Source organism: Glandiceps talaboti, chromosome 4 (assembly GCF_964340395.1).
Source record: "Glandiceps talaboti chromosome 4, keGlaTala1.1, whole genome shotgun sequence".
NCBI classification, from domain to species: Eukaryota; Metazoa; Hemichordata; class Enteropneusta; family Spengelidae; genus Glandiceps; species Glandiceps talaboti.
The window spans coordinates 25,912,358-25,939,808 of NC_135552.1; the positions used below are offsets into that span (position 1 = coordinate 25,912,358).

General features: G+C 35.7%; 1 protein-coding gene across 1 annotated transcript; it reads right to left on the reverse strand.

The window, feature by feature from the left end:
• Positions 1-2,197: 2,197 nt before the first annotated feature.
• On the reverse strand, positions 2,198-18,708 carry LOC144433692 (uncharacterized). The gene is made up of 6 exons (XM_078122044.1): positions 18,647-18,708; positions 14,764-16,060; positions 13,548-13,676; positions 12,959-13,076; positions 7,463-7,575; positions 2,198-3,950 (listed from the first exon to the last, which is right to left on the reverse strand). Exons 1-6 carry the CDS (start codon positions 18,706-18,708, stop codon positions 3,834-3,836), a joined length of 1,836 nt encoding a protein of 611 aa, XP_077978170.1. The 3' UTR covers positions 2,198-3,833.
• Between the last annotated feature and the right edge of the window lie 8,743 nt (positions 18,709-27,451).

Genomic DNA, 27,451 nt, shown 5'->3' on the forward strand with positions numbered 1-27,451 from the left:
GTTGTGTCTTAGCCATGTGTTGTGTCTTAGCCATGTGTTGTGACATAGGCATGTGTTGTGACATAGGCATGTGTTGTGTCTTAGCCATGTGTTGTGTCTTAGCCATGTGTTGTGACATAGGCATGTGTTGGCATAGCCATGTGTTGTGACATAGCCATGTGTTGTGACATAGCTATGTGTTGTGACATAGCCATGTGTTGTGACATAGGCATGTGTTGACATAGCCATGTGTTGTGTCTTAGCCATGTGTTGTGACATAGCCATGTGTTATGTCTTAGCCATGTGTTGTGTCTTAGCCATGTGTTGTGACATAGGCATGTGTTGTGTCTTAGCCATGTGTTGTGACATAGCCATGTGTTATGTCTTAGCCATGTGTTGTGTCTTAGCCATGTGTTGTGACATAGGCATGTGTTGTGACATAGCCATGTGTTGTGACATAGCCATGTGTTGTGTCTTAGCCATGTGTTGTGACATAGCCATGTACAACAACCAGGGTATAAATTCATACTTTTTATTCAGTTTGGCTTGCACATGGTATAATAGTATTTATACAACAACAAAAACATATGTAGTATAGTATATGTATATTTATGTATATAATAACAATTCAGATTTTTTAAATATTTCATTTCTTCTACAACTACTAAAATGAAGCAAATGCAATCAGGCATATTTCATTGGAAAATATGTATTGACTGGTCTTTCACAAATTGAAATCTCTTCTTTACTAGAGTAACATTCATATATACAATTCTGCTGCTACACAAATAAACTTACTAAAATGATCTATTACATTCTGGCTGTAGAACAACCAACATTACCCATGCAACCGGATGAAACGTGTTCATTTTGTAGACTGATTACAAAAGGATTAACACACATTAAAACAATATTCCATCTACAGTGAAGAATACATGAGTGTTAAAAAAAAATGAAAGTGCAATGTTCCAACATGATAAGAGAATTAATTCGGCAGGTATCAGCAGTAAAACAGTAATCCTGAAACCTTCAAAGTACATTTGTTCATACATGGAGAACATGAAACAGTAGTAGACCGCACTACTGAAATAAAATTGCTACATTCCATTATGAACATGACAATGAATTTCACAGATGTTGGCAGTAATAGAGCAACCATAAAACCTACAAAGTACATTTGTTCATACATGGAGGACATGAAACTGTTAGTATAGCAACTCACTAAACTAAAACTAAAATTGCTAAGTTCCATCATGTTAAAGAATTCCACAGGAAGGTATTGCCACTATTGGCAGTAATAGAGCCACCACAAAATCTGCAAAGTACATTTGTTCATACATGGTGAACATCAAACTGTTAATAACTCACAAAAACAAAAACAAAAATAAAATTTCAGCATTTCATAACGACAAAAAACTTCAGTAGGAAAATATTAGCAGTAATAGAGAAACTATGAAACCAATAAAGTAAAGTACAGTTGTTCATACACAGAGGACAAGGAACTGTAAGATATCACACAACTCAAACCATTCCCTATAAATCATGCATTTCAAAGAAACAGCAAGTCCCCTGTGTTACAGTGATATGCTTGACTGTACAGAACCTGGGGAAATCAATACTTAGCTATGATGTATCAATTCTGATAATTCACCCCAAACATGGTAATTAAACATTAATGCCCCTCTACATGAACTCTTTGAAGACATACTCAATCTCAATATTATTATTTATTTATTGGGCAAAAACTCAGGATATATCCACCCAGGGTCACCATCACATGTTTTGCAGTGAACCAGCATGAGTTTTCTCACTGATCCAAGACAAGGCTTTATCACTGATCCAACACTAAAGTTATATGTACATAATGATATAAAATGTAAATCCTCCGTTGCTATTCTATTAGACTAACCTCAAACAAAGATAAAAAGATGCTGCATTCTCCATGATAATCTCAGATTCTATGATGTCTTCTGATCAATACACTGTATAAAATCCATCACTTCATACACACCCTCACCCCTGATGCACAGTGAAGTATTAAAACACACATTTGCTACGCCAGTATTTTCACTATTTCAAATCAGCTGTTACACCTTTGCCACTAAAATACACAAAGTAAAAATCAAAGTGAAAATACTGTTTACTGATGGTTACTAAGCATACCTTCCTAAAACAACAACAACAACAACAACAACAACAACAACAACAACAACAACAGCAGCAGCAGCAACAACAACAACATGAACATTAGGTCCACATAAATCAGTCAGAACTGTGTCTCTTTTCAGTGAAAAATAAATCCATTGAAAATGTATTACTAGTATTTCATAGTACATTACTGTAAACTAGATATTTTTGCTATTAGAAAGCTTAGCAAATTTATAGTCTTCAGCTAGTTCTCAAAGACTAATTTTTACTAATTACCAGACTGGTACATTGTGTTTATGTATAAGAAGGCATTTCAGTCACTTTCATTTTTGTGGTTTTTGTTTTCAAGCGAAATAAATCAAAATAAGTTTTTTACAAAAAATTCAAGGTTTGCAATATATTCTACTCAGTTTCAGTACACATACATGTATCACTTTGTATAATTACATATGAAAACCACACCAGTGCTGAACTAATCATTAGCATCTATATATACAATTAATTATATAAGATTTGGTTTACATTACTGGTGGGATATATGGCAGAGAGAGATGATATGAGAGATAAGTATACAATTTATACTGTTTCATGTTTAATGTATATTTCTTGTTACATAATGAATATTTTAGAGAAAAGTTCAAATGCTATTGGCAGACTTGTCACATCTTAACTTTCTCCAATAATTCCAATATGCTACTGGGAAGCATGAAACTGCACAGTCACAATTTTAGGAAAACGTTGTTTTTCTTGAGTGTGGTACTAGACAAGGTTACAATCACCAAACGTGTACACTATTATTACAAATGATTAAAAATGGACATAGTAAAGGATTTGTGATGTATTTACAGCAATGTCCATATCAAATACAGCAATGTCCATATCAAAGACAGCAATGTCCATATCAAATACAGCATTGTCCATATCAAATACAGCAATGTCCATATCAAATACAGCAATGTCCATATCAAATACAGCATTGTCCATATCAAATACAGCATTGTGTGTTTCTAAAATAACCTAAAACACCCTTAAATTGGCTAAGACTTTACACATTTTTACCCCACATTGTACAGGGTGCTTGATTATAGCTCCCAGCTATTTATATAAACATTGACTTTGGAGAAAGGCGATGACTATAGATTCAACGCTATATAGTCTCTGATATTCTCTCCCTCTCTTTTACAAACACTTTATATAAAGGCAAACATTACTCCTTCAGTGTAGATTTAATAATTAATAATAATGTCAGTTTTTATACAGTGCTTTCCCACACTGTGCTCAAAGCGCCTGACAATTATTACCCCTGGCATGGACTTTTAATAATACAACAGCCCTTTTATACTTCCTCCTTGGGGAGCATACAATCCATTGCAGCTTCTATAAGTGCATAGGACTAAAGCATTCATATTACAACCTATATCCTGCCGGTTCCCTGATTATACAGTTGGGTTGACAGAGGCACAATCATGGTTGAAACCGCCCAAGGACTTTAGCCACTCAGAAACAATCTACTGCATTGAGGCTCAAACCTGCGATTGTAACAGTTCTGTTGTTTCTTCAAAGATTGACTAACAATAACATTACCCTTTCATAATGCAGCTCTATAATAAATATATCACTTCTTCAGATGGCACACTATTTACAATAGATGTGGTGAAGAACAGTCTTCTCAGCAAGTAGTTAGTTTTCTGTTGTTTTTAATTTTCTCAGTTAAATGTCATCCTTGGATATGGTGATGAAGGCAGGTTTGATGGTTTGGGATGGCTGATCATTACTGGAGCTGGCGCCAAATCGCTATATGGATACACAAAACCTTCAGGGCGCTAGGAAGAACAAGAAAGAGAGACAGAATATCATTTCCGTGTAAACATGACCGGAAGAGCATTCCTTGTGTGTATCTAGGACTAAGAATCTCTTGATAACAGAACAATCTGAACAAAGTCTTACATCTTGGTTTATCATGAGATTTCATAATTACTAAAGTATGTTTACATTTCATTCTTTTAAAGGATGTCCCTTTTTTTGGTATTATTCTTTGTCTCCATAATGTAATATTATTATGATTCAGCAAATGATTAACCTTTTTGTAACATTCATAAACATAATTATTTTACATAAGAAATAGAAAAAAATCATAGTATGAATAATGGTATAACAAATTAACATTCCACTCAACCTATTGATTTCAATTGCTGGATTGTTGCTTAGCTACCATACAAGTTACCGTAGATACTTTCAACACCATATATAATGATACTTTCTTTGCTTGTACAATTGTTATTATCTATGACAGGTCAATATGTATGTATGTATGTATGTATGTATGTATGTATGTATGTATGTATGTATGTATGTATGTATGTACATACATACGTCATGTAAAATGTACGAGTGTGCATGCGTGCGTGCATGCATGTATGTGTCTATACATGCATACATGCATGCGTGTGTATGTGGTGTGTGTGTGTGTGTATACAAATGTATGTGTATGTGTGTGTGTGTGTGTGTCATATACATGTATCATACATAAGAGTCAGTACAAGTGACACTGTAAAAGGTTTATTTTTCCTAACAATTACAAATCATACGAAACTCTGCTATTGGACTTCAGGGTAAACTTTATTAGATGCACAGCCAGGTAACAACTGATATTGGAGATTTAATAAACACACCTCAAACTGCATCACAAAGGAATGAGGAACAGGTGAGATAGCGATGCAAGGAGTATGTAATATCCTTTCATGTAATGACATCTTTTAATAAGAAGTGATTAAAAATTCATGGAATGACTGATTAGTCCATAATACAATCTTGTACATTGGAGTCTATGGAATTTCAATATCTATTTAACTGTCAGATGAGATGAAATATCAGGAAGTTCACTTTCTTATCAATAGTACACATAGCAGCTGGTTCATTTACAAGAATTTGCATACATTCTATGTCTTGGTGTTTCACTGCTTTGGGTGATACTATGATAATGTCAATTGCACTAATGTACTTACAGACACGAAGAGAACTTAACAAATTATTAATGTGGTCATTTCACAAAGGAAATTACAAAGTTTAGAAACAGTACTGAATTACTATATTTTTTTCAACCATAATCCTTTTCACTTGGTTTATAAGCCATGATATCTATAAACTCATCACCACTGGGAGTTACAAGTTTGGCATCGCCACATGATATCACACAGTATTGATACACAACATTTCATTGATTGACATCACATGAAACCAGGCTATCACACTTGGGTAGTTGCAATCAAATGCTTTTCACTTCAGTTTATAAATTATATTGTAAAGTAAAAGTCACATTCTATAAACTCATCACTGCTGGCTACAAACCTGTAAGTTTGGCGTCAACACAAATTAATGCAGACAATAATCAAGAATACATTTGCACAGGAGAGTTGCTTTTGACATGCTTGCTAGTCAGTAAAGGAAACATCTGCCAGTGGTCCATGTCTGGACAGCCTTGGGACACACATGGACATGTTGTTACAGACAGGATCATTGTGATAAGTTTTGATTCGCAATGTAAGCACTGCTCGAGGTGTTGATTGTATCACAAGAATGTTTCTGGAGGTGACACAGGGGTTAAATATCGTACTGAAACCCCCCATTTATTTCTATATAATCTACTGGAGACATTTTGTGAAAGTGTTATGAGTCTGTAGGTGTAGATTCCAATAAGGTAACTTTACTTTTATTACTTGATATATACATAGTCACTTCAAAAACTAGATTCCAATAAGGTAACTTTACTATTATTATATAACCCTTGTGATATGTAGTCACTTCAAAAACTAGATTCCAATAAGGTAACTTTACTATATTATTATATAACCCTCGTGATACATAGTCACTTCAAAAACTAGATTCCAATCAGGTAACTTTACTATTACTATTTATAAAGAAGTTTGGAAAACTGCTGAGTTGTCTACTCCTCATAGTTTTTTTCCCCTAGGCCAAATAAAAAAAATAATGCCAATGGCGTTGTAACACAACTGTATTGGGCTGTTGTTATGGGCTTGCTCTTGTTGCTAGGCATATTTGCATACAATTTTTTGAATGCTTATTCACTTACCTACCCATCTATGTTGTTATCTGTATAATACATGATTGCATCATCATTTCACTGTTGCTGAGGGCGTGTTCAAGGTTGCCACGGCCAGTTGTGTCAAAATGTTTTGAATAACATCTCCAGAAGCATCCCCACCAAATTTTATGCCCATCAATAATGTAGTTTTCAAGATATAAGTTTTTGGCCAAAATAGAGCGTAATTTACATATTGTTGATGGGATACAATTCTTAATCCAAACACCCCTAAGAACATTCCCATCAAATTTCAGCCCAATCTTCGCAGTTGTTTTTGAGTTTAAATTTTTTGACCAAAAATCACATTTTTTGACCCAAAACACACATCTCTGAGTCAATCATTTTCATATGAACAATTTCCAAACTAGACACCAAAAGTAATATCACCACCAAATTACAAGGCAATTGGTGTGGCAGTTTTTGAGTTTAAGTTGTTCACACAGACAGACAGACAGACAGACAGACATCGCACCAGATAGACAGACATAGCCCTCCTGAACCATATCAGTTCAGATGTGCTAAAATTTTTTGTGTGATTCCGATAACCTGACTGACCCTAGTTTAAGCCACCGACCTTAAACATTTGTTGTAAACATTTAAAACAAAAAGATACAAAATTCTTTGTCTTCTTAATCTTCATGCATGTCTGTTTTCTTTCCCCATTGATGCCTGTGTACATAAATCATTAAACAATTGCAGAACAGTATTCTGACTGACATTTTGTCTGTTTTTGTGTCAAAGCAATATTTAAAAAAAAAAAAAAAAAAATTAAAAAGATAAAATAAAATAAAATCCTGACCTACCTACCCTATTTTCTGAGGCCATGTTATCGGAAACACACAATTTTTTTTTACCTTAGAAGAATATAAGATATGATAGATGAAATATTTACATGTCATATGTGATTTTGAATTATATTTGATAATTAATTGGTATATGTATACATAAATAAATGAAGGCATGGACGATTACAGTTTTCAGACAAGATAACCCCTTGACTCCAATTTGTGCGTAGTTCTATCCCTTTTCCCGATGGTAAATTACAATTTATTTTTGCATAAAGTTTTAAATTCCGGGCTGTAACTCACCTAGAAATCAAATTATGACTTTTCCTCACAGGAGGTAAACAATCATATTTGATCTACATGTAGATACCTGGCCATCTTTAAAGAAATTGTCTCATGAATATCAGATTTTAAATTTTTAAAAATTACAAGAAGGAATACAGCTCACCCTGTGTAGTATTGATTGTCCTTGTCTAACGGGTTTGCTAGGAGTACAAGTCTCGGTGATTTCACAAACCATTCCATCACACCACTGTACTTTGGACTCATTTGGATACAAGTCTGCAACAAATCATACACAAATTATGGTTTTTCTGTAAACTCCACACAAAATCATGGCTTTCTTCTTAAACTCTACTGTCATCTTTCATAATGTAATGTGCTTGGCTTAGTCTGTAAGGTACGCCATGATGGGGCATCCTCACACATTGGTCAACCCCAGTGAGGGCAGAACGACATGAAGTATCTTAATACAGTCTATGCTTGGCTTAAACCCATTAATCTATTGTATTGGGGGTTTCTGTTAGATGAAACAAACATTGTAAGGTTTAGAAGATGGAGTCCATAGATGTACATGTACAAACCAAGACACTACAAAAATATACTAATACATACATACATACAAAATACATACATACATATTTATTTATTTTTATTTAGTTATTAAGCCGTGTACACAAAAAGTGACATTAGCAAGAAAATGTACAAGATGATAGATACATACATACATACATACATACATACATGTACACACACACACACACACACACACACACACACACATACATACATATAGTTATTAGTTAGTTATAGATTTTACTGTTGTTTTTCATAAAATTTTACCTCTAATCTAAACTAGTGTCCTTGGCAGTGATCTAAACTAATGATGCTTTACTACATATAATCAGAACCAAAACTACCTGAGACTCCAATTAAGTGTAAACTAGGTTAAAGTGCCCGTAAAGCCATGATTTACAGTATTCCAATCAAAACCACAATCTCCAGTAGTGATGTTCTAGATAAATGAAATATGAGGAGATTCCAACTGTATTAATGATGTTGTGAGTTTAGCTTTGTCAACCTGTGGATTGCATTGTACATTAGGTCTGTATCATTTTCATCTAACCCATAAATTCCTATATAAATGTACCATTGACTATATAAATCAAGTTGGTATCACAACGCCCAAATTCACCAAACTTTGCCTTGACTTCAAATATATCATAAATTCAACTTCAAAATCACTACACCAATCACTACAGGAGTGTTGGGCTACTTATTCTTCATTTTTGAAAAGCATCAAAGCAAACATGAAATCTGCAATTTCATTTCACATCATGCTAGAACTCAGCGTGTGTCACTTTACTGTAATGTACTGTTATCTAAAACTATATACAAGTGTCAGAATAGACATTGTACATAAACCTAGTCACTTGTATCTCCCATTTCACTATCACAAGGTCCACATGGCCTTGTTATAAGGTCATACTGTACATGCACAGCTATATTGATTTTGAAAATGGAAGATTATAGGGGGATAAAAGCATAAAGCACTTAGCAGTAGTTTTTGTACACAGCTATTGAAATAGGATAATAAAACAGCCTGCAGTAAACGTTCACAACCTTTTGGCATTAGTAATAGATCATAGTTGTAAACATGTACTGTTTACAGTTTGGTATTAAAATGTATTTTTGCTATCATCAGCACTATAAACAATACAGGCACCTTGTACAAATTGTGTATGTTACAGGTTACAGCAAACAATACAGGCAGCTTGTACAAATTGTGTATTTTACAGGTTTATACAGCAAACAATACAGGCAGCTTGTACAAATTGTGTATTTTACATGTTTATACATCAAACAAGATGGTTTTCTTTATTTCCCTATAAATGGTACGTGTACAAACAAAACTACTTCACAAATTTTACATAATTTCTATTCATATATCTATAGTAAAATGAAAAAAGAGACCTTACTAGTCACTATCACTTTTGTTAATTAGAAAGGGTGGATGGACAACAGGCATCTGCTAAGGGGACATTGGTGAAAGAGGCAACAATGCTGTCAATTTGTTTTGCACAGTATGCTTGGACTCAGTCGAGTTTAGAGTAATTTTCCACTCTCCTGCATCTTTGCTTTTGTGTAAAGATACCTAGTAATGGAATAAATTTCCAAAAGCCTAAATTAGTCAGGTCTATGTACTCTACATTATCTACCCTATGGTCATATATAGCCACAGTTCATCTTCAAGTGCATTTGTAATTTACATTGGCTAATCCCTTAACATGCACTCTCTATAAAGTCCTAGCAGTCATAAAACTTTTATGGAGATTACATCTAGCCACTTATCCCCTGAGGTAAGACTGGTTCATGGTTACATGTGTTGATATCCCCTTAATGCAGTTAAACTTTCAATTGCATGCCCACATGTAGCAAGGACGTCAATATTGATTGATAATGAAAATAACCTTCAAATTAATAGCTATGACCATGGGGGTTTTAATACAGTATCTGGGACTTAACTTTCATAATCAGGGCACCGTGTATGTGATATAGGTCATGTACAATGGCGTTGTACATGACATACATGTTTACATCAAATGTTGTGTTATGTATACACGTCTCTCCCACAGTTGTAAGTTATAAGCCAAGATATCTATAAACTCATCACCACTCACTGGGACCTTACAAGTTTGGCATCGCCACATGATATCACACAGTATTGATACACAACATTTCATTGATTCACATCACATGAAACCTATCACACTTGGGTAGATGCTTTTCACATCAGTTTATAATATAAAGTATCTTGTAAAGTAAAAGTCATATCTATAAACTCATCACTGCTGGCTACAAACCTGTAAGTTTGGCGTCAACACAAATTAATGCAGACAATAATCAAGAATACATTTGCACAGGAGAGTTGCTTTTGACATGCTTGCTAGACAGTAAAGGAAACATCTGCCAAGTGACTGTGGTCCCTCCCCTTTACACAAAAGTGTACCGATGTACTTTATCTTATTCATATCTTAGATTTAATCTAAGCAATTCAAATTAACATGCGCACTAACAATAACCATATAAAAAAACACAATTTGTATATCAAAAACTCTGATTAAAGCACAGACTTACTTGCCTATGATTCAATCGAAGATTATCTATTTTAGACTTTACCTCAGGGACTTACAGCTGCTAAGTGTGCATTTTATAGGGTTTTCAGGCCGAGAAGTCAGCTATAGTGTTATATAGTGTTTGGATGTGCAGAGAGATTGTCAGAGAAAGATCAATGTCAGTTTGTAAACTTATGAGGGCGCTCTGTACCTTGAACATTTACATGTACACATGTATGTACATGTACAACTACATACCCACATTGAAGAGTATATGAACTGGAATATCATTATGAAATGATAATTTTTTTGGGGGGTGGGGGTGGGGGTGGGGGCTACAAGCTAATCAAGTGAGGTTCAATCATCTTCATAACTGACGTGCATTCTAAATTACTACTATCACTATCAGAATCCTGACATAAAATTTAATGGTCTCTTAAGAGTTCCTTAAGTTAAACATACATGTACATAAACCTAAAGATAAAAACACCAAAATCAATGACATACATGTATAACACATGGCATGGTTTGATAAGATTACGGTGTGTGTGTTAAATAGCATGAACTGGATTGTTGCTCTCACATTTCACAATACTATGATGCAACAGAGCATCACTTTTCTTATCAAGCTTTCAAAATAAAATATATATGGCTAGTGTACTGATGCTAATGATACAACTTCAATGCATGGAAGTTATTAATTTCATAACCTATATTTTCAGGTGGCAGTGAATAACTGATATCCCTTTTTAATATCAACCATTAATTATTCTTCAATTACAGCAATATATACTGAAGATCAACATAAGTGTTCACCTTGGTGGGTTATAATAATACCAGTCATAAAACATATAGATTGATACCACACCAGTTTTACTCTCTAAAATTTAATTTAATTACTAAGTAAGCACTAAAAAGATATAATATTGACTCTTGGTGAAGCATGAAATGCAAGTAGGTGAGTGATAATGTTGGTTTCATGCGTTTTATTATCATAGAGATAAAACACAAAAGTATCATATGTCAGTATAGGAGAGTTCAAATACAAAATATGCTGTCACACTGATAGCAAACAACCATCATAGATTAGTCAAGAGTTGTTAAACATTTGACCTAAATACCACATGGATCCAAGTATACACACACACACACACACACACACACACACACACACATGTACCTACCTACCAACCTACCTCCCTCCATAATACACTTGCATGCACACGCACACGCACACACACACACACACACACACACACACACCTACCTACCAACCTCCCTCCCTCCATAATACACTTGCATGCACACGCACACGCACACGCACACACACACACACACACACACACACACACACACACACACACACAATGTACATGTATGAATGCTGACATAATGATAAATACAATACACATGCACTTAGTACAATAGTAGTTTGACAGATTCAGTTGCTAGTCCATTGAAGCATACCACATACGGTAAGCAAAAAATGTATGATCACAATGATAGCAAACAAATCATCAACCAATATTTTAATATGTCTGACCTTTATCATACCCTAAATACAACTCATGATATTTGCTGGTTCACTGTATAATACAGAAAGTAATGTATACATTTGACATATATGCTATCATCCTAGACTACTATACACAGTCAAAATGGTTCATTGATTCCATCACTGATTCCCCTCCATCCCTTACGTCTCCTAGTACATTACTATACAGTACAGTGCAGCACAGCACAGTGCAGTGTACAGTACAGTACAGTACAGCAGTGTACAGAACAGTACAGTACAGTACAGTGCAGCACAGCACAGTGCAGTGTACAGTACAGTACAGCACAACAGTGTACAGAACAGTACAGTACTGTGCAGTACAGCACAGTGCAGTGTACAGTACAGTACAGTGCAGCACAGCACATTGCAGTGTACAGTACAGTACAGCACAACAGTGTACAGAACAGTACAGTACTGGGCAGTGCAGTGCAGTACAGTGCAGTGCAGTACAGTACAGTACAGTACAGTATGGGTATGGTACAGTGCAGTATGGGTGTGGTACAGTGCAGTGCAGTGCACTTTTAACTGATAGGAATAGATATATACCATGATAAGCTATACTACTGTACTATACATGTGGTGTATCTTACTTCTAATCTTGATGACTGTAAAGGATATACTATGTTCCTGTTATATACTGTTAAAAAAGCTAAATATATAATCATTTATAACATGTGCAAACAAAGTTGTACACATGTTTGAACAGAAACACATGATTTATACCCTAGTCGCTCTGTCAAAACAATGTGAGTTTTTATGTCCTTATGTCTAAAAAAATACAAATCAAAATATTAAAATAGCCATTATTTTACATAAATTATGCTATCATTCCCAATATTTTTCTTAGTTCAGCCTGAAAATACTTCTGACACAAGAGGTTTGTCACTACACTGTACTTGTCTGTGACTCTTAGCGACAAGGCCCCTTAGGTCACTTGTTTTTTCTTTGACTACTGAAGAAAATTATTGTGGATAACATCTCATTTTCCACTTACCTAGAGGTTCACTATCAATCATTGTAGGTAGTGTATCTGATTGATGTTCTATTTGTACATTGTAATGTCTGTTTTTCATTGTGTGCAGTTTGGTCACCATGTCAAGTTCAGCCTCATCCTGTCAATAGATAATATCATTTACTATAAGAAAACCAGTAAATGAAATATGATACTATTAATTAAGTTTATACTTCAAAATTTTAGTCTAAATGAATATACTGTCAGCTTACAAAAAAGTTGATGTCATTCTATTTGATAAATTATTCTTGAAATTAAATGGCTTTTACATTTATTTTCTACTGTGATGTATCTGCTGATAGGATCTTGTGAAAAGTGGGATGGTGTGGCTTCAACTTGGGATATTAAGTTTTTGGTTGGTTGGTTGGTTGGTTGGTTGGCAACTGTAACCAAACCTACCACAGTTGTTGACATCATTATTGCATATAAACATTTTGAAACATCTATGTTCCATGTTGTGTCTGTATACTGAGTGCAAGATATATGTGGGATGTATAAAGAAGGACTATTTGTGAGTTAACTTCTGTGTATGGAGATAATAATACTCAATTAATAACAATTCTGTATTTACCAACTGTAAAGCTGTCAGGCTATTGTTCTCAACCTCCTTTAGTTTTTGAGTGACAGAAGGAAGTTTACTGATACTATGCACTGCTACTCCAGCCTGGACTTTCAAGCATTCTGCCATTGAAGGAGACGTCTAAAAGAATGGAAACAGAATAAATACAAGTACATTCATGTCAAACCAAAGATTAGTTAGTTAGTCATAATCACTGTACATGCATTATATGTATGTGTTCTTTTCAAGGTATATCATTTTCTATTTTACAAATACAATGTAACATTGAATAGTGCTCTGTTATCTTATCTCCATTTGTTTCAGAATTTCTATTAAAAATGTCACATTGATTTTGCTTATTTTTACTGTATTATCTACATTTTGCACCCATGAATGCATACAATGTATGCAAATGAATTTCACTGACTTTCCTCAGAGACTATAGAGGAAGATAACACACTTCACATCCTCCGAGAAGCAACATGTACATTTTATATACGTGTATATCACAAGGACTGCTTTCACGATAAGCAATTCATATGTACAATATTGTTGTACTGTATATACTAGTAAGTGCAAAAGGGTGATAACAATTATGACTAAATCATGTTATACCTTTACAAATACAATGTTAGTTTAATAAACAGATACAAATTAATGTAAACATAATTATTCATTGTAAGAAATGTTGTATTGGGGAAAATTACAGAAAATGTGTATGATATCAGAATTGGTGACAGTTTGCCTTGTATAGTAAATGAGTTCATTGTTAGTCTATTGTACATTTGTACACCATAGTTACATGCATGTCATGCTACATGTACATACATGTATCTTTTATCCTTAGAAAAAATTCTTGATGTCATATCATACATGTGTATGTATGTATCTAGTCTTCAAAGGCTTTGACACAGTGTGCCCTCTACACCAATTTGATGCGTCACTGCTGCACACAATTTCTAGTGACGTACCAAAATTTGGTGTTCCCCAATCTCTTACTACGTGGTGACCAGTGTGCCCTCTAAGCCAATTTGACACACCACTGGCCTACTGCTGCACATAATTCCTAGTGACGCACCAAAATTTCATGTTCCCCTATCTCTTACTATGTGGTGACTCACAAGAAATCCCAATTTTTATCATTTTGTCTCGCAACAACAAAATGTGGCAATAACATTAGAGGGCACACTGCTTTGACACATTGTTTCCAATCTACAAACAGACTAACCTTTGATAGATCCATTTCAAGTCTTTTCATAAGCCTTTCTCTTTCTTTCCGTATCTTGGCCAATCTAGCTCTTTTCTCTGCCAGTAACTGTCTCCTATACGCTATCATGTCTGCCTTTGTTTTGTCATAGGGACTAGTATTGACAACAGTTTCAATCTCTGTATCATTTGGCATCTGTATATTGGAATGATTTCCGTCACAACTCATCGGCTGGTTTTCTATTCCATTTTCAGTGTCACAGTCAAAGTCGGCTGTGGGATTTGCATACTTCCTGACAACCATATCTGCTGCAATGGCAACAGGGGATGCAAACATTTGTGGGCTCATCATGGGTGAAAATGATACATGTTTGTCATCAATATTTGGGTAACTGTGGACAGTTTTGGTTGGAAGTGTTGGACTAGAATAGATGTAGAAATCACTCTGTTGTATGGCTTGCACTGTGTTTTGTAATGGCTGACTGGCATTTATAGCAATGTCTTTAATATTTCTTTCAAGGCCACTTATTTCATTCCCAATAGCAGATGACATTTCTTGTGTTTCTTGGGTCTCACTAGTTTTAGTTTTGATATCAGTATCAGCATGAAAGATGTCTGCTTCATTACAAGATTCTTGTTTATCAACTGAACACTCAACTAATTCAACATCTTCTCCATCCAAGTCCTTATTTTCACTAAGCACTGGTTTGCATAGCAATGTTTTGTCTGTATCAAAATATACATTGTGACCTTCACTTTTCCATTCCTGCACTACAGAGACGGCATCATCTTTTTCTGCAATGACTTCAAGGATATCATCTTCATCATTTATTGATGTCTCATCAATCAGATTAGTGTGGTTTATTTGAAGGTCTTCTCTTACATCCAAATCACCTTCATCTGTTGACAGTAGATTTTCTACATGTACATCTCCTTCTCCATTACAAGTAAGTTCATCAACCTTTTGTTCAGTATCTTGCAGGCTTTCATCACAATCCTCATTACTACTCTCAACATTTTCACTGTCATCAACTTCATCATCCTTACAATCATTTTCTAATGAACAGTCACCATCACCAGTCAATATTGTATTTTCTTTGTTTTCAGAGTAATCCAAGCTCTCAGTTCTTTCATCATGATTTTCTTTACTTTCAACTTTAACACAATCAAGTAATTGGATCCCAGATTTGTAAACTTCTGTTCTTCTTTTAAACTTTGCTGCTTTTCGTTTTTCATTTTTGCTGACAGGACCAAAGAAGACTTCATCATCATCATCCTCTACTTCTTCAGAACCCACAGTATTAGTATTTAAATAAGGCCTGTGGGGAAACAAGTGGAACAACAAATTAAGACTTTTATTATTTCAATCATAACAATTTATTGTAATCTTCTAATAGACTAAAATAATATGTTCTATTTTTACACCCTACCATGGGTTTTATTTTTATCATGATTACAGGTACAACAGGTACATGGTATATTCTACAAAGATCTTCTGAAACTGGGATCTTTGAACCAGCAATTTAATGATATAATGGAGTATACCTTTTTTATTTCGGATTCCATATAGCTAATAATTGGTTTGAAAGTACATGTATAATATACATGTAGTGAGTCAATGTACCTGCCCAGAGTCCTTATATTTCTAGGATCACACAATGAATCAATGCATGGAAATTTCACACTACAAATCATAAATGCATATGAATTTCACAGATTAGTTTTATGTTGGCTTTATCTGCAGGTATATGTACATGTACATATATATTCTCTGTGGCCTACACAGGCAGGGTTCTATAATGTACATGGCCTACACATGCAGGGTTCTATAATGTACATGGCCTACACAGGCAGGGTTCTATAATGTACATGGTCTACACATGCAAGGTTCTATAATCTACATGGCCTACATATGCAAGGTTCTATATTCTACATTGCCTACACATGCAAGGTTCTATAATCTACATGGCCTACACATGCAAGGTTCTATAATCTACATGGCCTACACATGCAGGGTTCTATAATCTACATGGCCTACACATGCAAGGTTACATGGCCTACACATGCAGGGTTCTATAATGTACATGGCCTACACATGCAAGGTTCTATAATCTACATGGCCTACACATGCAGGGTTCTATAATCTACATGGCCTACACATGCAAGGTTTCTATAATCTACATGGCCTACACATGCAGGGTTCTATAATCTACATGGCCTACACATGCAAGGTTCTATAATCTACATGGCCTACACATGCAGGGTTCTATAATCTACATGGCCTACACATGCAAGGTTCTATAATCTACATGGCCTACACATGCAAGGTTCTATAATCTACATGGCCTACACATACAAGGTTCTATAATCTACATGGCCTACACATACAAGGTTCTTTATAGGCTATTAATAGTGGCATCCTTCCCAAGGTTTTTACAACTGAAGACAGTAGCAATTAATTCACATAACACAATGTTCCATTTTATGACAAAAATACTCATTACTTTTTTACTTAGTATTTTAAGCCAAATTTTCAGGGAAGGACATGTAAAAGCTAAATACTGGGAAAAACATTGGGAAAGGGGAATAGAAATATGGAAAATAAGTGAATAAGAACAGACCATGCTATGGGAATCTACTAATAATAAATGTTCACTCTACACACCCACTGTATTGAGCTATGGCACTTTTCAGCAATTCAAGGGAATACCACAATGTTATACATTTAAACTAAGCATCAATGCCTGAGGCAATTAACTCTTTGTCCTTATAGACACAATTGTCATGATACATACTGTACATATATTGACACAAAAACCACACCAAATAAAATCACTTGCCCAATCCTATAATGTGTGTAAATAGCTATCAATTAGACTACAATGGCATTCAGTCAAGCTGTTACAGCAAGTTTACAATATACATTGACCATCGTCGCAGTCAATGATATTCAAACACTACAATTTCCACTTGCCCTTTTTACCTAATTATATACAGTAATATATTCATATTGTAATGTAGGCTGATGACACGAATTTGCTTTTCCTATTCACAAATGTTGTCTTATTTCAAGTGAACTGAGATGTTTACAGGATTGAGTTCACTCGACTTGTACAGGATTTAAGATTGTTATATTTATCTCAATATTGTCACTCACATGATGTTGTATCAGATATCATCAACAGCAGACGCAATGTAGGGATCGTATTCCGATGAATGGACCGCTTAGCAAGTAATTTACATATCATAGATAATGTTAATTTATGGGTCTCCAGTTTTGTCAGGCGATGTTGTTTATAATATCACACTGAGAGGGCGCTACCATAAACATGACTAACAGTACAAATGTACTGTGTAACTTTTCACCTCTTCATGACCCTTTCGTTGAAGTTTCGAGACTGACACAAGAGAGAGGGGCCGTTCCAGCATATGTGACTATGTTGCTATGTATAACATTGCTGTTAATGTTAATTTAACATTCCTGTATATGATTTTAGCGACCGTGAAGGAAACGTTAGTTTATTCTGAATAAATGTCTCGTATGACATTACGAATTTACGTTACCCGACATTGCATTGCATGAACAAAAGTCAAACCATGTCTCTTTTTTCAGATTTCAACCGTTTTCTAAGATCACGTCAGAACAAGTACATCAAAAGATATGCATCGGATAAAGAATTCAATTGTTTTTGAACTGGGAAAGAATAATTTCCTGCGAGGAGTAATACGGTATCTTTGCACTGATCTGCGCCACACATGCACGTGTACGTGTACTTTCACTCGTTGACAAACATGAAACAAGCATCTCAATCGATCGGATGACATTTTGGAAGTGTATCCCGATGTGTTGTTATTGATTTATGCACTGGGTTCTTAACTATCTTCAACTAGCAACTGTTACTTACCCATTTTCATCTCGTTGAACCACGCTCAAAGGACAAAGGGGTGTCCGTTCCTGTGATTCCATATCGTCTCACTCTCTGTTTCTCAACAATTTCTCTGCTCACTCACTTCCGTGTTCATGCAACTGACGTCACAAGAAGTCGGAAACTCGTCAGGATCTACGAATGCAAGACACCAGAACTCCAACTCTGATATATTCCAACGCTACGTGATATTTACCCGATAAAATGTGAATGTACGAGCGTTAGTATCTTCGTCAAAACACGAAGTCTATGTTATTGCAACTAAACTGTTAATTAGTCGATCAACACATCGTGGAGAAAATCAGCGTTGTTATGTTGCATGTTGTTCACATATTCAAATGTACCACTAAAAACATCGCACATGCGTACATTCGTCAACTCCCAGAATGCATCACGGCGAGCTCACGCTGCAGATCAGGGCAGATCTGAAGGTACGGTGACGGATCAACTCGTCCCAATTTCAGCTCGTCCCATTTCAACTCGTCCCACTCAACTCGTCCAATTTTCAACTCGCCCCAATTTCAACTCGCCCCATTTTCAACTCGCCCCAACTCTTTGCAATATAATTTACCTGTGCATATATGAAATCGAAGCGAGTAGTACTAATGAAGTACCACTTGCGCTGTAAACACATACTACAATACTTAGTTGCGTTTACTAGGGAGAGGAGACACGTCTCCAAAACCCGTACGCGCGGAAGTCGTAAGCGTGTCAGTCACTAATATTCTCCCTGGTTATTATCATTATTATTTCTTATTTGGGTTGTAAACATTAAGTCCTAATGTGAAAAGTGATATTCCATGACTGGGGAAAGTTGTTGTGCTAGTATAAGTTCTAGATCTACCAAACACTTAGCCAAAACCCACACCACTTTCTGCTACGAAATGTTACATTTGCTACGCTTCAACTGGCTACGTAGGTAAAATCATGTAAATGTTTCTGTCTCCGTACTTCGAGTCCATGTATCGTTTAGATTTATAAACGTTTCCTAGTGTTGTTGGGGCGAGTTGAAAATGGGACGAGTTAAAAATGGGGCGAGTTGAAAATGGGGCGAGTTGAAATTGGGGCGAGTTGAAATGGGACGAGTTGAAAATGGGACGAAGTGAATCGCAATCAGATCTGAACGTCAACAAACAAAAACCTTTCTTTTGACATATATTATAAACATGGTATGAAGGAAGTGTAGTTTATGACTTAGTGAATAATATAGTGAATATATTAATTACTATATATGTAGTAGAAGTTGTCAACCATATATTAGTCTAAATGCCAACGTGGTCTCCAAAGCGTTTCAGATTATAAAACATTTCACATTGGGTTGATTTGAACACGATATTCTAAATTTAAGCTTGCGACTTCACCAGCTGGAGAGTAATGCGCTCATGAATCAGCGCTAATTTATATTCGAACATTCGATAGCTGATCAAATTTATATTTTTGTGTTGGTGAGCAAGTTTTGATCATATTTAGATGCGAGTTACAAGCGATATGTTGTAAGCTTACTGCTTTCGTTTAGATGTACGAGATTACAAGATCTAGACGTTGTGGACGACGTCATAGTTTTGTGCAGTGCATATATTACTTTAATTCCCAGTCTCCGTGCAATTACAAGAAACGAAACAACCGTCTAAGGCAGAATTATCCGAGGTAACCATTCTCTTGCAATTGTTCTCGAATTTGAAGATGGAAGCTAGGACAGATTTGAACTTTTGTTGAGTAAAAGTACGAGTAAAAAAGAATGTACTATGCTTTCTTTTTAACCTATGCACCGAGACTTACTAAATTAATATCTAATCCGTGTCGTCAATCAGGGATATAGTATACATACAAGTGCTTATGTGGTACCGAGCTAAGACTTTATTGTGCACTGAAAATCGACGTAAGGTGGCGCTATACAGTTTAGAAATGAAGACCATATGACAGTTGAGAAGTTTATACACGTCTGTTTATAAAAACCCATTTACAGTTATACCAACACCTCACTAATACTTTAATACTTGAGACAGAAGATATGTTATCTTTCTCTTACATCTTTTTTGTCTGCAATTCAGTGTCGTATAAGTATCTAAAACAGAACAAAATATCAAGTATGGCAAGGCAAAATCCATAAGTACTGCCAACAGTCGTGCGTATATGTTTTTTTAAAAATAATATCATATTGGCAGAGAAAGCAAGACACAAATTACAAACCTTTCAAAATGACATGTCTTTCTCAGCTACCATGCATGGAATAACCATTCTGGCATATGACTCTACCTGCAGTCGAATCGTTCACCGCGTGCACATTTCTTGACTTCAATTTCTAAGTTTTTCTTTAACTTGAATAATCTTGAATTCATGGTTTCCAAATTGAAGGTACTCACAATCTAAGTGTACCACCAGAAATCTGATAGACAGTCCTAGCTTGGTACCACTTTAATTTCCGTATTTAGGAAATTATGAGCGAAAAACCGGACCAAAATCGCCGTAAAATCAAAAGTTCTACAAATAATTCATAAATTGATTTTACTGGCACGAAGAGATATCAGTTGAGGTTTACGATTATACAGTATCTAAAATAATGGACTTTAGTGAAATTACGGTGTTGAAATTCGAGAAACTCAACTTTTGTGTCATGTAAAATGTATCGGTCGGAGCTTCAAATTTAAAAAAATTGGTACATCATATAGCAAACATAACAAAGTGCATACTTTATCAAAGCTTGATCATGTAGATTTTACGTTTAACGAAAACATTGCATAAAACAATGTTTTTTTTTATAATTAGGAACAAAAAACTATGGTTTTGCCCTTACGGGAGGCATTCAGTTTAAATCTGGTGATAGTTTCTAATGCAAGGTGTTTGAGAGAAGTCCACTACCATAGAACGGTAAAATATTACAAAAACAAAAATGGAATGGAATGATCAAAGATCTGAAAAAGCAAGACATCGCCAAAGGCTGATTTAGATTATTCCTCAGTGGACTCCGACTCGATTCCATTTTCTTCTTGTGTATGGGACATTGTCAGAATTGAACCCCAACTTACTTGTTTTTCAGTCCTCCTTGTCTTATGCTTGTCCATAAGACAGGCAGGAAGACTATGTCTTACATGAAACATTGTAACATACTGGATTAACGCATCAGACTTAGCACAGGTGGTGTTCACGTTACATATCATTGAAACTATATCCATCAGAGAACTCCGATATGCTTCCTCCATAAGCTTTGGATCGGAGGAAACATATCGGAAACCGCGAGCCTGCGCAGATATTGCCTGTGCACGGTTTTCGAGTAAAACATCAAACATTGGCACAAGATACAACAGTATAGTCAAAAAGTGGGTTTAGTTTAGTCATGTAAAATATTTTTCCTAATACGTATACCTCATAGACATTAAAATGGGTCTGGGCAATTTTTTTCATTCAAAAATAATATACACAGGCTCACAGTTATCGAGTAAAACACACAGGTTTGAACAGCAATCACCAGAGCAGATAGGAAATAGGTTTAGTTTAGACGTTTTAGTTTACTTTAATTTCTATGGACATTATAAACTAGTCTCGGTATTTATTTACACGAAATCCGTGCGGGCGTGGACAATACAGTCTTGCAGTGTACGTCATTTTGTGTATGTTACTATAAAATATTAAATATTTTTCTAAAAAGAAAAATTATACAAATTACAAAGTTTTACAAATTTTGTACGAGTTCAAATCTAAGAGTAAATATACTACACAATGTAGGTGTTTTTTTTCTGTTAATGATTTATTCGTCTAATGTAAATATGGTCTAAAATGTTGGAGATTACGGACTTTGTACAATCATTACGAATCATTCAACTATTTAGACAGAGTAACAATTATTTGAAGTCAGACCCATCGTCATCCTGCTTCCCCGGAAAAATTTGGAATCAATAATATGGACGTCAACTAACTCCCGGACGGCTCTACTAACTACTTGTTCAGACCATAATCCAGGGCCTATGTTTGGTCAAATTTTAACATCTGCATATTCTTGTTCTATAATGTTTGTAGCTGAAGTGATTGCAGTCTCATTTCATGATTTCAGCATTTCGCTGAAAATGATAGATTTTCATGTGTAAATATTGAAATATTCTGTGGAAATTTGTCAATCTATACTCTAGTTTAAATGTTTTCAATATATCTAATCCTATTGTAATAACTGAATACTTGGATTTTTCGGGTAAAGACGAAGTCGTTACTTTTAAAGCCTTTAAATATTTAACGTTAAGTCGTTGTTTATAAAAAAAGAAGGTAATTCTTTTGATTTTTCTGCACGAATTATTACTAAATGTAAATGATAGGTGTAAATTAAATCTATGAAAGTGGACAGACCTAGACTAAGAGGCCCGATTTCTTTGCTACACGTGTTTCGTTGTGCACATAACTAGTTACATTGTACGACTAGGACAAGGAAAGACCCTGGTCTAGTCATGGCGTATTGTTTCACAACCGAGTCATGCATGATCCTGTCAACAAATTGAATCATTCGTTGCTAAGGTAACTGGACATGGTGCCTTGTTTTCGACCATACTTCCTTACGATGGGTGGTAGTATTTGACGATGACAAGCAATGAATATCAACACACCAATGACGGGTATGCATAGCAGACAACAAAACACCCAACAGGCTTTACAGAAGTATCCCGGAGTGAGGAACTTTGGCCAGTCGTATTCATCCTGGTCTTGGTCAGGCACCCTATTGATAGGTTCGCTGAAAGTACGCCGAAGGGTGGAAGTATCTTGAAAGTCATCAAACGATGTCGCCCTGTTCAGATCATCGCCTTCCTCCAAGTAAACTTGTTCTGTGGCAACGTAAGCCTCGTCGGCCATCTTCTCGGCTTCCCCATTCGGAATATTTAGAAGTGGGCCCCATCGAATGTCCATCGACCCTGTTAGTCGTGAGTGCGGAATCGCTTTGTAAACGTAATCATGTGTCACACCGGTGTTGTGAAATGATTCCAGAGTCCGAGGCGCAGTCGTCGGCCAAACGTTGAACACAAGGATGCGACAACCTTTGGTTCTCCTGCTGCAACTTTTATCCACTACCACGAGATCGCCATCGGGGGTCACCGCCAGACCGGGTGAATCGGTAAAACAGAATGGTCTGAGATCAAAGCTGTGAATTTCATTTAACGCTGGGTCTAAGACACATACGTGACTATTAGTAGTGGTAATGATGTTGTCGTAGGTATCAACTGCTAAACCCTCGATATGGTTGTTAAAGTTACAATCGTTGACATGATTACCAGTACGATCAAACACCCTGACGCAAGAAAACTCAGTCAGGATGACGTTGCCGTCACTCTGAACAGCGATGTGTCCTTCCAAAGGCGCACGTAATTGTAAGGCGCGAATGAAATCACCAGTTTCTGTAAATGTTAACACCTGGCACATCGCCATGTACGTGTCCTGCCTCCCTTCTTCAACACACTTGACATAGACATTACCCGCTCGACAACATACAGCGCGTACGATACAACCGCTTAGAATAGATTCAGCGAATTTCGTCGCTATAAACTGCCCTTTGTCATTGAAGGAAAGTAAAACGCAACCCTGTCGACCAACTAATATGATATCGCCTTCAGTTGTGACGGATATACCAAAAAAGTAACATCCTCCCTTTCGTATTGTTCCCGTTGCTATGATACGCCCTTCCTCTTGCCTAGCGACAACAATTGTGGTCTCTGCCGTCCAGTCTGTTCGACAACACCAAATATCGCCTTTTCTAGAGACTGTTATGCCTGAAATATCAAGATGGAGAGATATAATGAAATAAGAAAATTATGTAAATATATTGTAAGTATTGATTATCGAATGACATCTGAGAATTTATAGTTAAAACTAGTATAATCGTCGGAGTTCCCATAGGTCTGATATCAATACTTTTCCCCACACGGTCCTAAATTTTTACATGTATGCCTGTTTACCTCCATTTACATTTGATCAATATTTTACCATTCACCATTATAGTTGTTCATTTCTGTAAGTTAACCGAATACTCAGGATCGTTTAAAACCAACAAAAACAACCACAATTTTACTCGTTGAATAAGTCATGAATATTTTCTCCATGGCAAAATCAAATGAGTTCTAAAAATGTTCTCGCGTGAGCTGCATACTGTATGCACTATTGACATGGATGTATACACATTCAATCTTCATTCAGTATCTTTTCTAAGATTGCAATTGTGTACCAGTTCAGTCATTGAACGATAAACATTTAAAACATGTAGCACAACAAGAACAAATTTTACAGGACGGAATGGCATGTGATTTGAAACTTAAAACTGTTATGGCTATTTGAAATTGAATTTGAAATATACAGACACTGCAGTGGTCGATCTAATGAAACGATCAATTAAAGTACCAGATTCATAAACCATTAAAAATCCTATTAATGTAATAATCGTGTTCTTATAAAACATGTCATACATTCTAACAAAGGCGACAAGGACAAATAAAACGTCATGGCATAAATTGTTAATTCAGTACCTCTTCATGGACAAATATTTCAACGTTATCAACTGATTTTTAACCCTCACTAGTATTATATTATACTACCTGGTACCAACGCCCCTATATTGTTGTACTATTCTTTCGCGTTGTGGCGAGGGCATTGTACACTGATCATTAATCTCCTCTCCAAACAACGGTTCACAGGAATTGTAATCCACTAAAAAATCCATTCTTGGTATGGCCTCCACATTGTTTACAGTTAAAAGGTGTATTTGTAAAGTAAATAACGGTGAAGAGCGAGTGCTGTATGAGTTAGCGACCAGTAAATAGTTTAAACAGAATTGTATTGTTATCCCGGGTATACGGTTACGATTAATTGTTATACAAGGCACTGATCGTGAGAATGACAATGGCTACTTGTTACAGTACTGCTCAATGTGTCCAGTAACCTACTGAATGGTACTGCAGGGAAGGTAATAATGAACGTAGGCGTGTTATTTGTTTCTACGTCTGATTTTCCTCGACCAAATCTTCATAAATGTTAAACCAGAATCGTTTTGAATAACACACATTACTTTCAATTCTTCATCCTCGACGTGTTCAATTTCTGAAGACTGTAATAGTTGTAGCGAGAGGTTGGGTAATTTTTTCTCTTGGCAATTACTTTGGTAGCAATTTGGAAAAGAATATCACTCTAAAATTAGTAAATACACATGCAGATAGTTCCATTATTTGAAGCAGCCTTCGTCCAATATCTAACAATACCATTCGATTGGCTCTAGTCCAATATTTGCATGTTGTCCTGTCCATGATGTGCAGGTCACGAACTATCGTAACTGTTTTGTGTATGGTCAATAAACCCAATCACTTCTTGACGGTCTTTTTTGACAACCAAGACTTTTGGTGAATGGTTTCTTTCAGTATACAATTTGTCACTGCGCAATGGTTCGGATAACCTTGGAGGAATTATACTGACAGTCAGTATAATTCCTCCAAGGGATACCATACCAACTTATCGTCGTTGATATAAAATATACCTCATTACGATTATTTGCCTCAATAGCTTTTATGTTTCAATATATTCATAATACTTCTAAACATCGACACTGTGGTTTTATATATATATATATATATATATATATATATATATATATATATATATATATATATATATATATATATATATACTATTACGCTCTGCCACTGCGGTATAGAGCACTGTCTTAGCAGATTGATACTCACCGAGTTATATATATATATATATATATATATATATATATATATATATATATATATATATATACTTAGTATATAAACTTTTGCGTGTTTGATGTATACACGCGTCTTCCGATTTTTTTCGTTACCGAAACTATTCCCTACTGTTTAAAACTAATTTTGTATTCGATAGACCAAAATATTACACCTTAACCAAGCAACCGAAAAGACCACCCCTCTATTCAACAACTAGTGACTCGGGTTCTACAAACAGAGCTTTATGCCCTACCTGATATGGTATACGGTGAAAGGGTTTCACAGTAGATATCTAAGTAGCCATTGCTAGTATTTGACTGGTCGTCGCCTTCTTGGAATTGACGTGGAAAGCAACACCATGTTACAAACTGTTCACTATTTATCCATGTCTTATCCTGGACTTCTTTCTTGACTTCACTAGATGCAGCTTTCACTATATTAACGCATTTTGGCGTCAATGGTCCACCGATACCCTTGTCCATACGATGATAACACCCTTTCCCTCCTTTGAACACATTTTCAAATCGATTCTTTTGAACTTCGTTATCTGCAGCATATACGACATCACCGTTACCGATGTATACAAACCATGTAGCGTCCTGGCCATGTTCGCCATGACACTCGAGTTCAATAAGATCACCAGGTTTACAGCGTCTCAAAAGCTGCTCCTTGTTAAGTCGGCGACTTCGTCTGGTCACGTCATAGATTCCTACCCCTTCCATATATTTCACATTATTTGTCACTGGCTCCCACTCCGGTGATAATTGGTGCAGGCAAACTGAATTACTGTTGTCGATTTGTTCCATTGCTAAACTCGCCATTCTTCAAGCAATCCGAAGTCGGTCGGTCGGTCGGTCAAGAGCACTAACAACCGTACACGACGAACACACTGTTCATAATTACCATTTGCTATCGTCCACTTCAATATCTGAATGTCAGTTGTTCGGATAACAAAAGAGTTGGGTGACTAGGTCATGAGAGGACACACCTTCTGTAAAGACATAGCGGTATTTTATTATCATCTTTCTTCACATCTGTACAAACTGACCTCGCTGTGATTTGAGTTTATACAAAA

What these genes read in the sequence shown, in the direction of transcription:
- LOC144433692 (XM_078122044.1), bottom strand. Translation starts at nt 18,708, where the DNA reads ATGGAATCACAGGAACGGACACCCCTTTGTCCTTTGAGCGTGGTTCAA. An exon ending in TTGAAATGGATCTATCAAAG is followed by an intron (nt 13,677 to 14,763) that starts GTTAGTCTGTTT and finishes CCATTCTTTTAG; the next exon opens with ACGTCTCCTTCAATGGCAGA. An exon ending in GACAATCAATACTACACAGG is followed by an intron (nt 3,951 to 7,462) that starts GTGAGCTGTATT and finishes TGTTCTTCCTAG; the next exon opens with CGCCCTGAAGGTTTTGTGTA.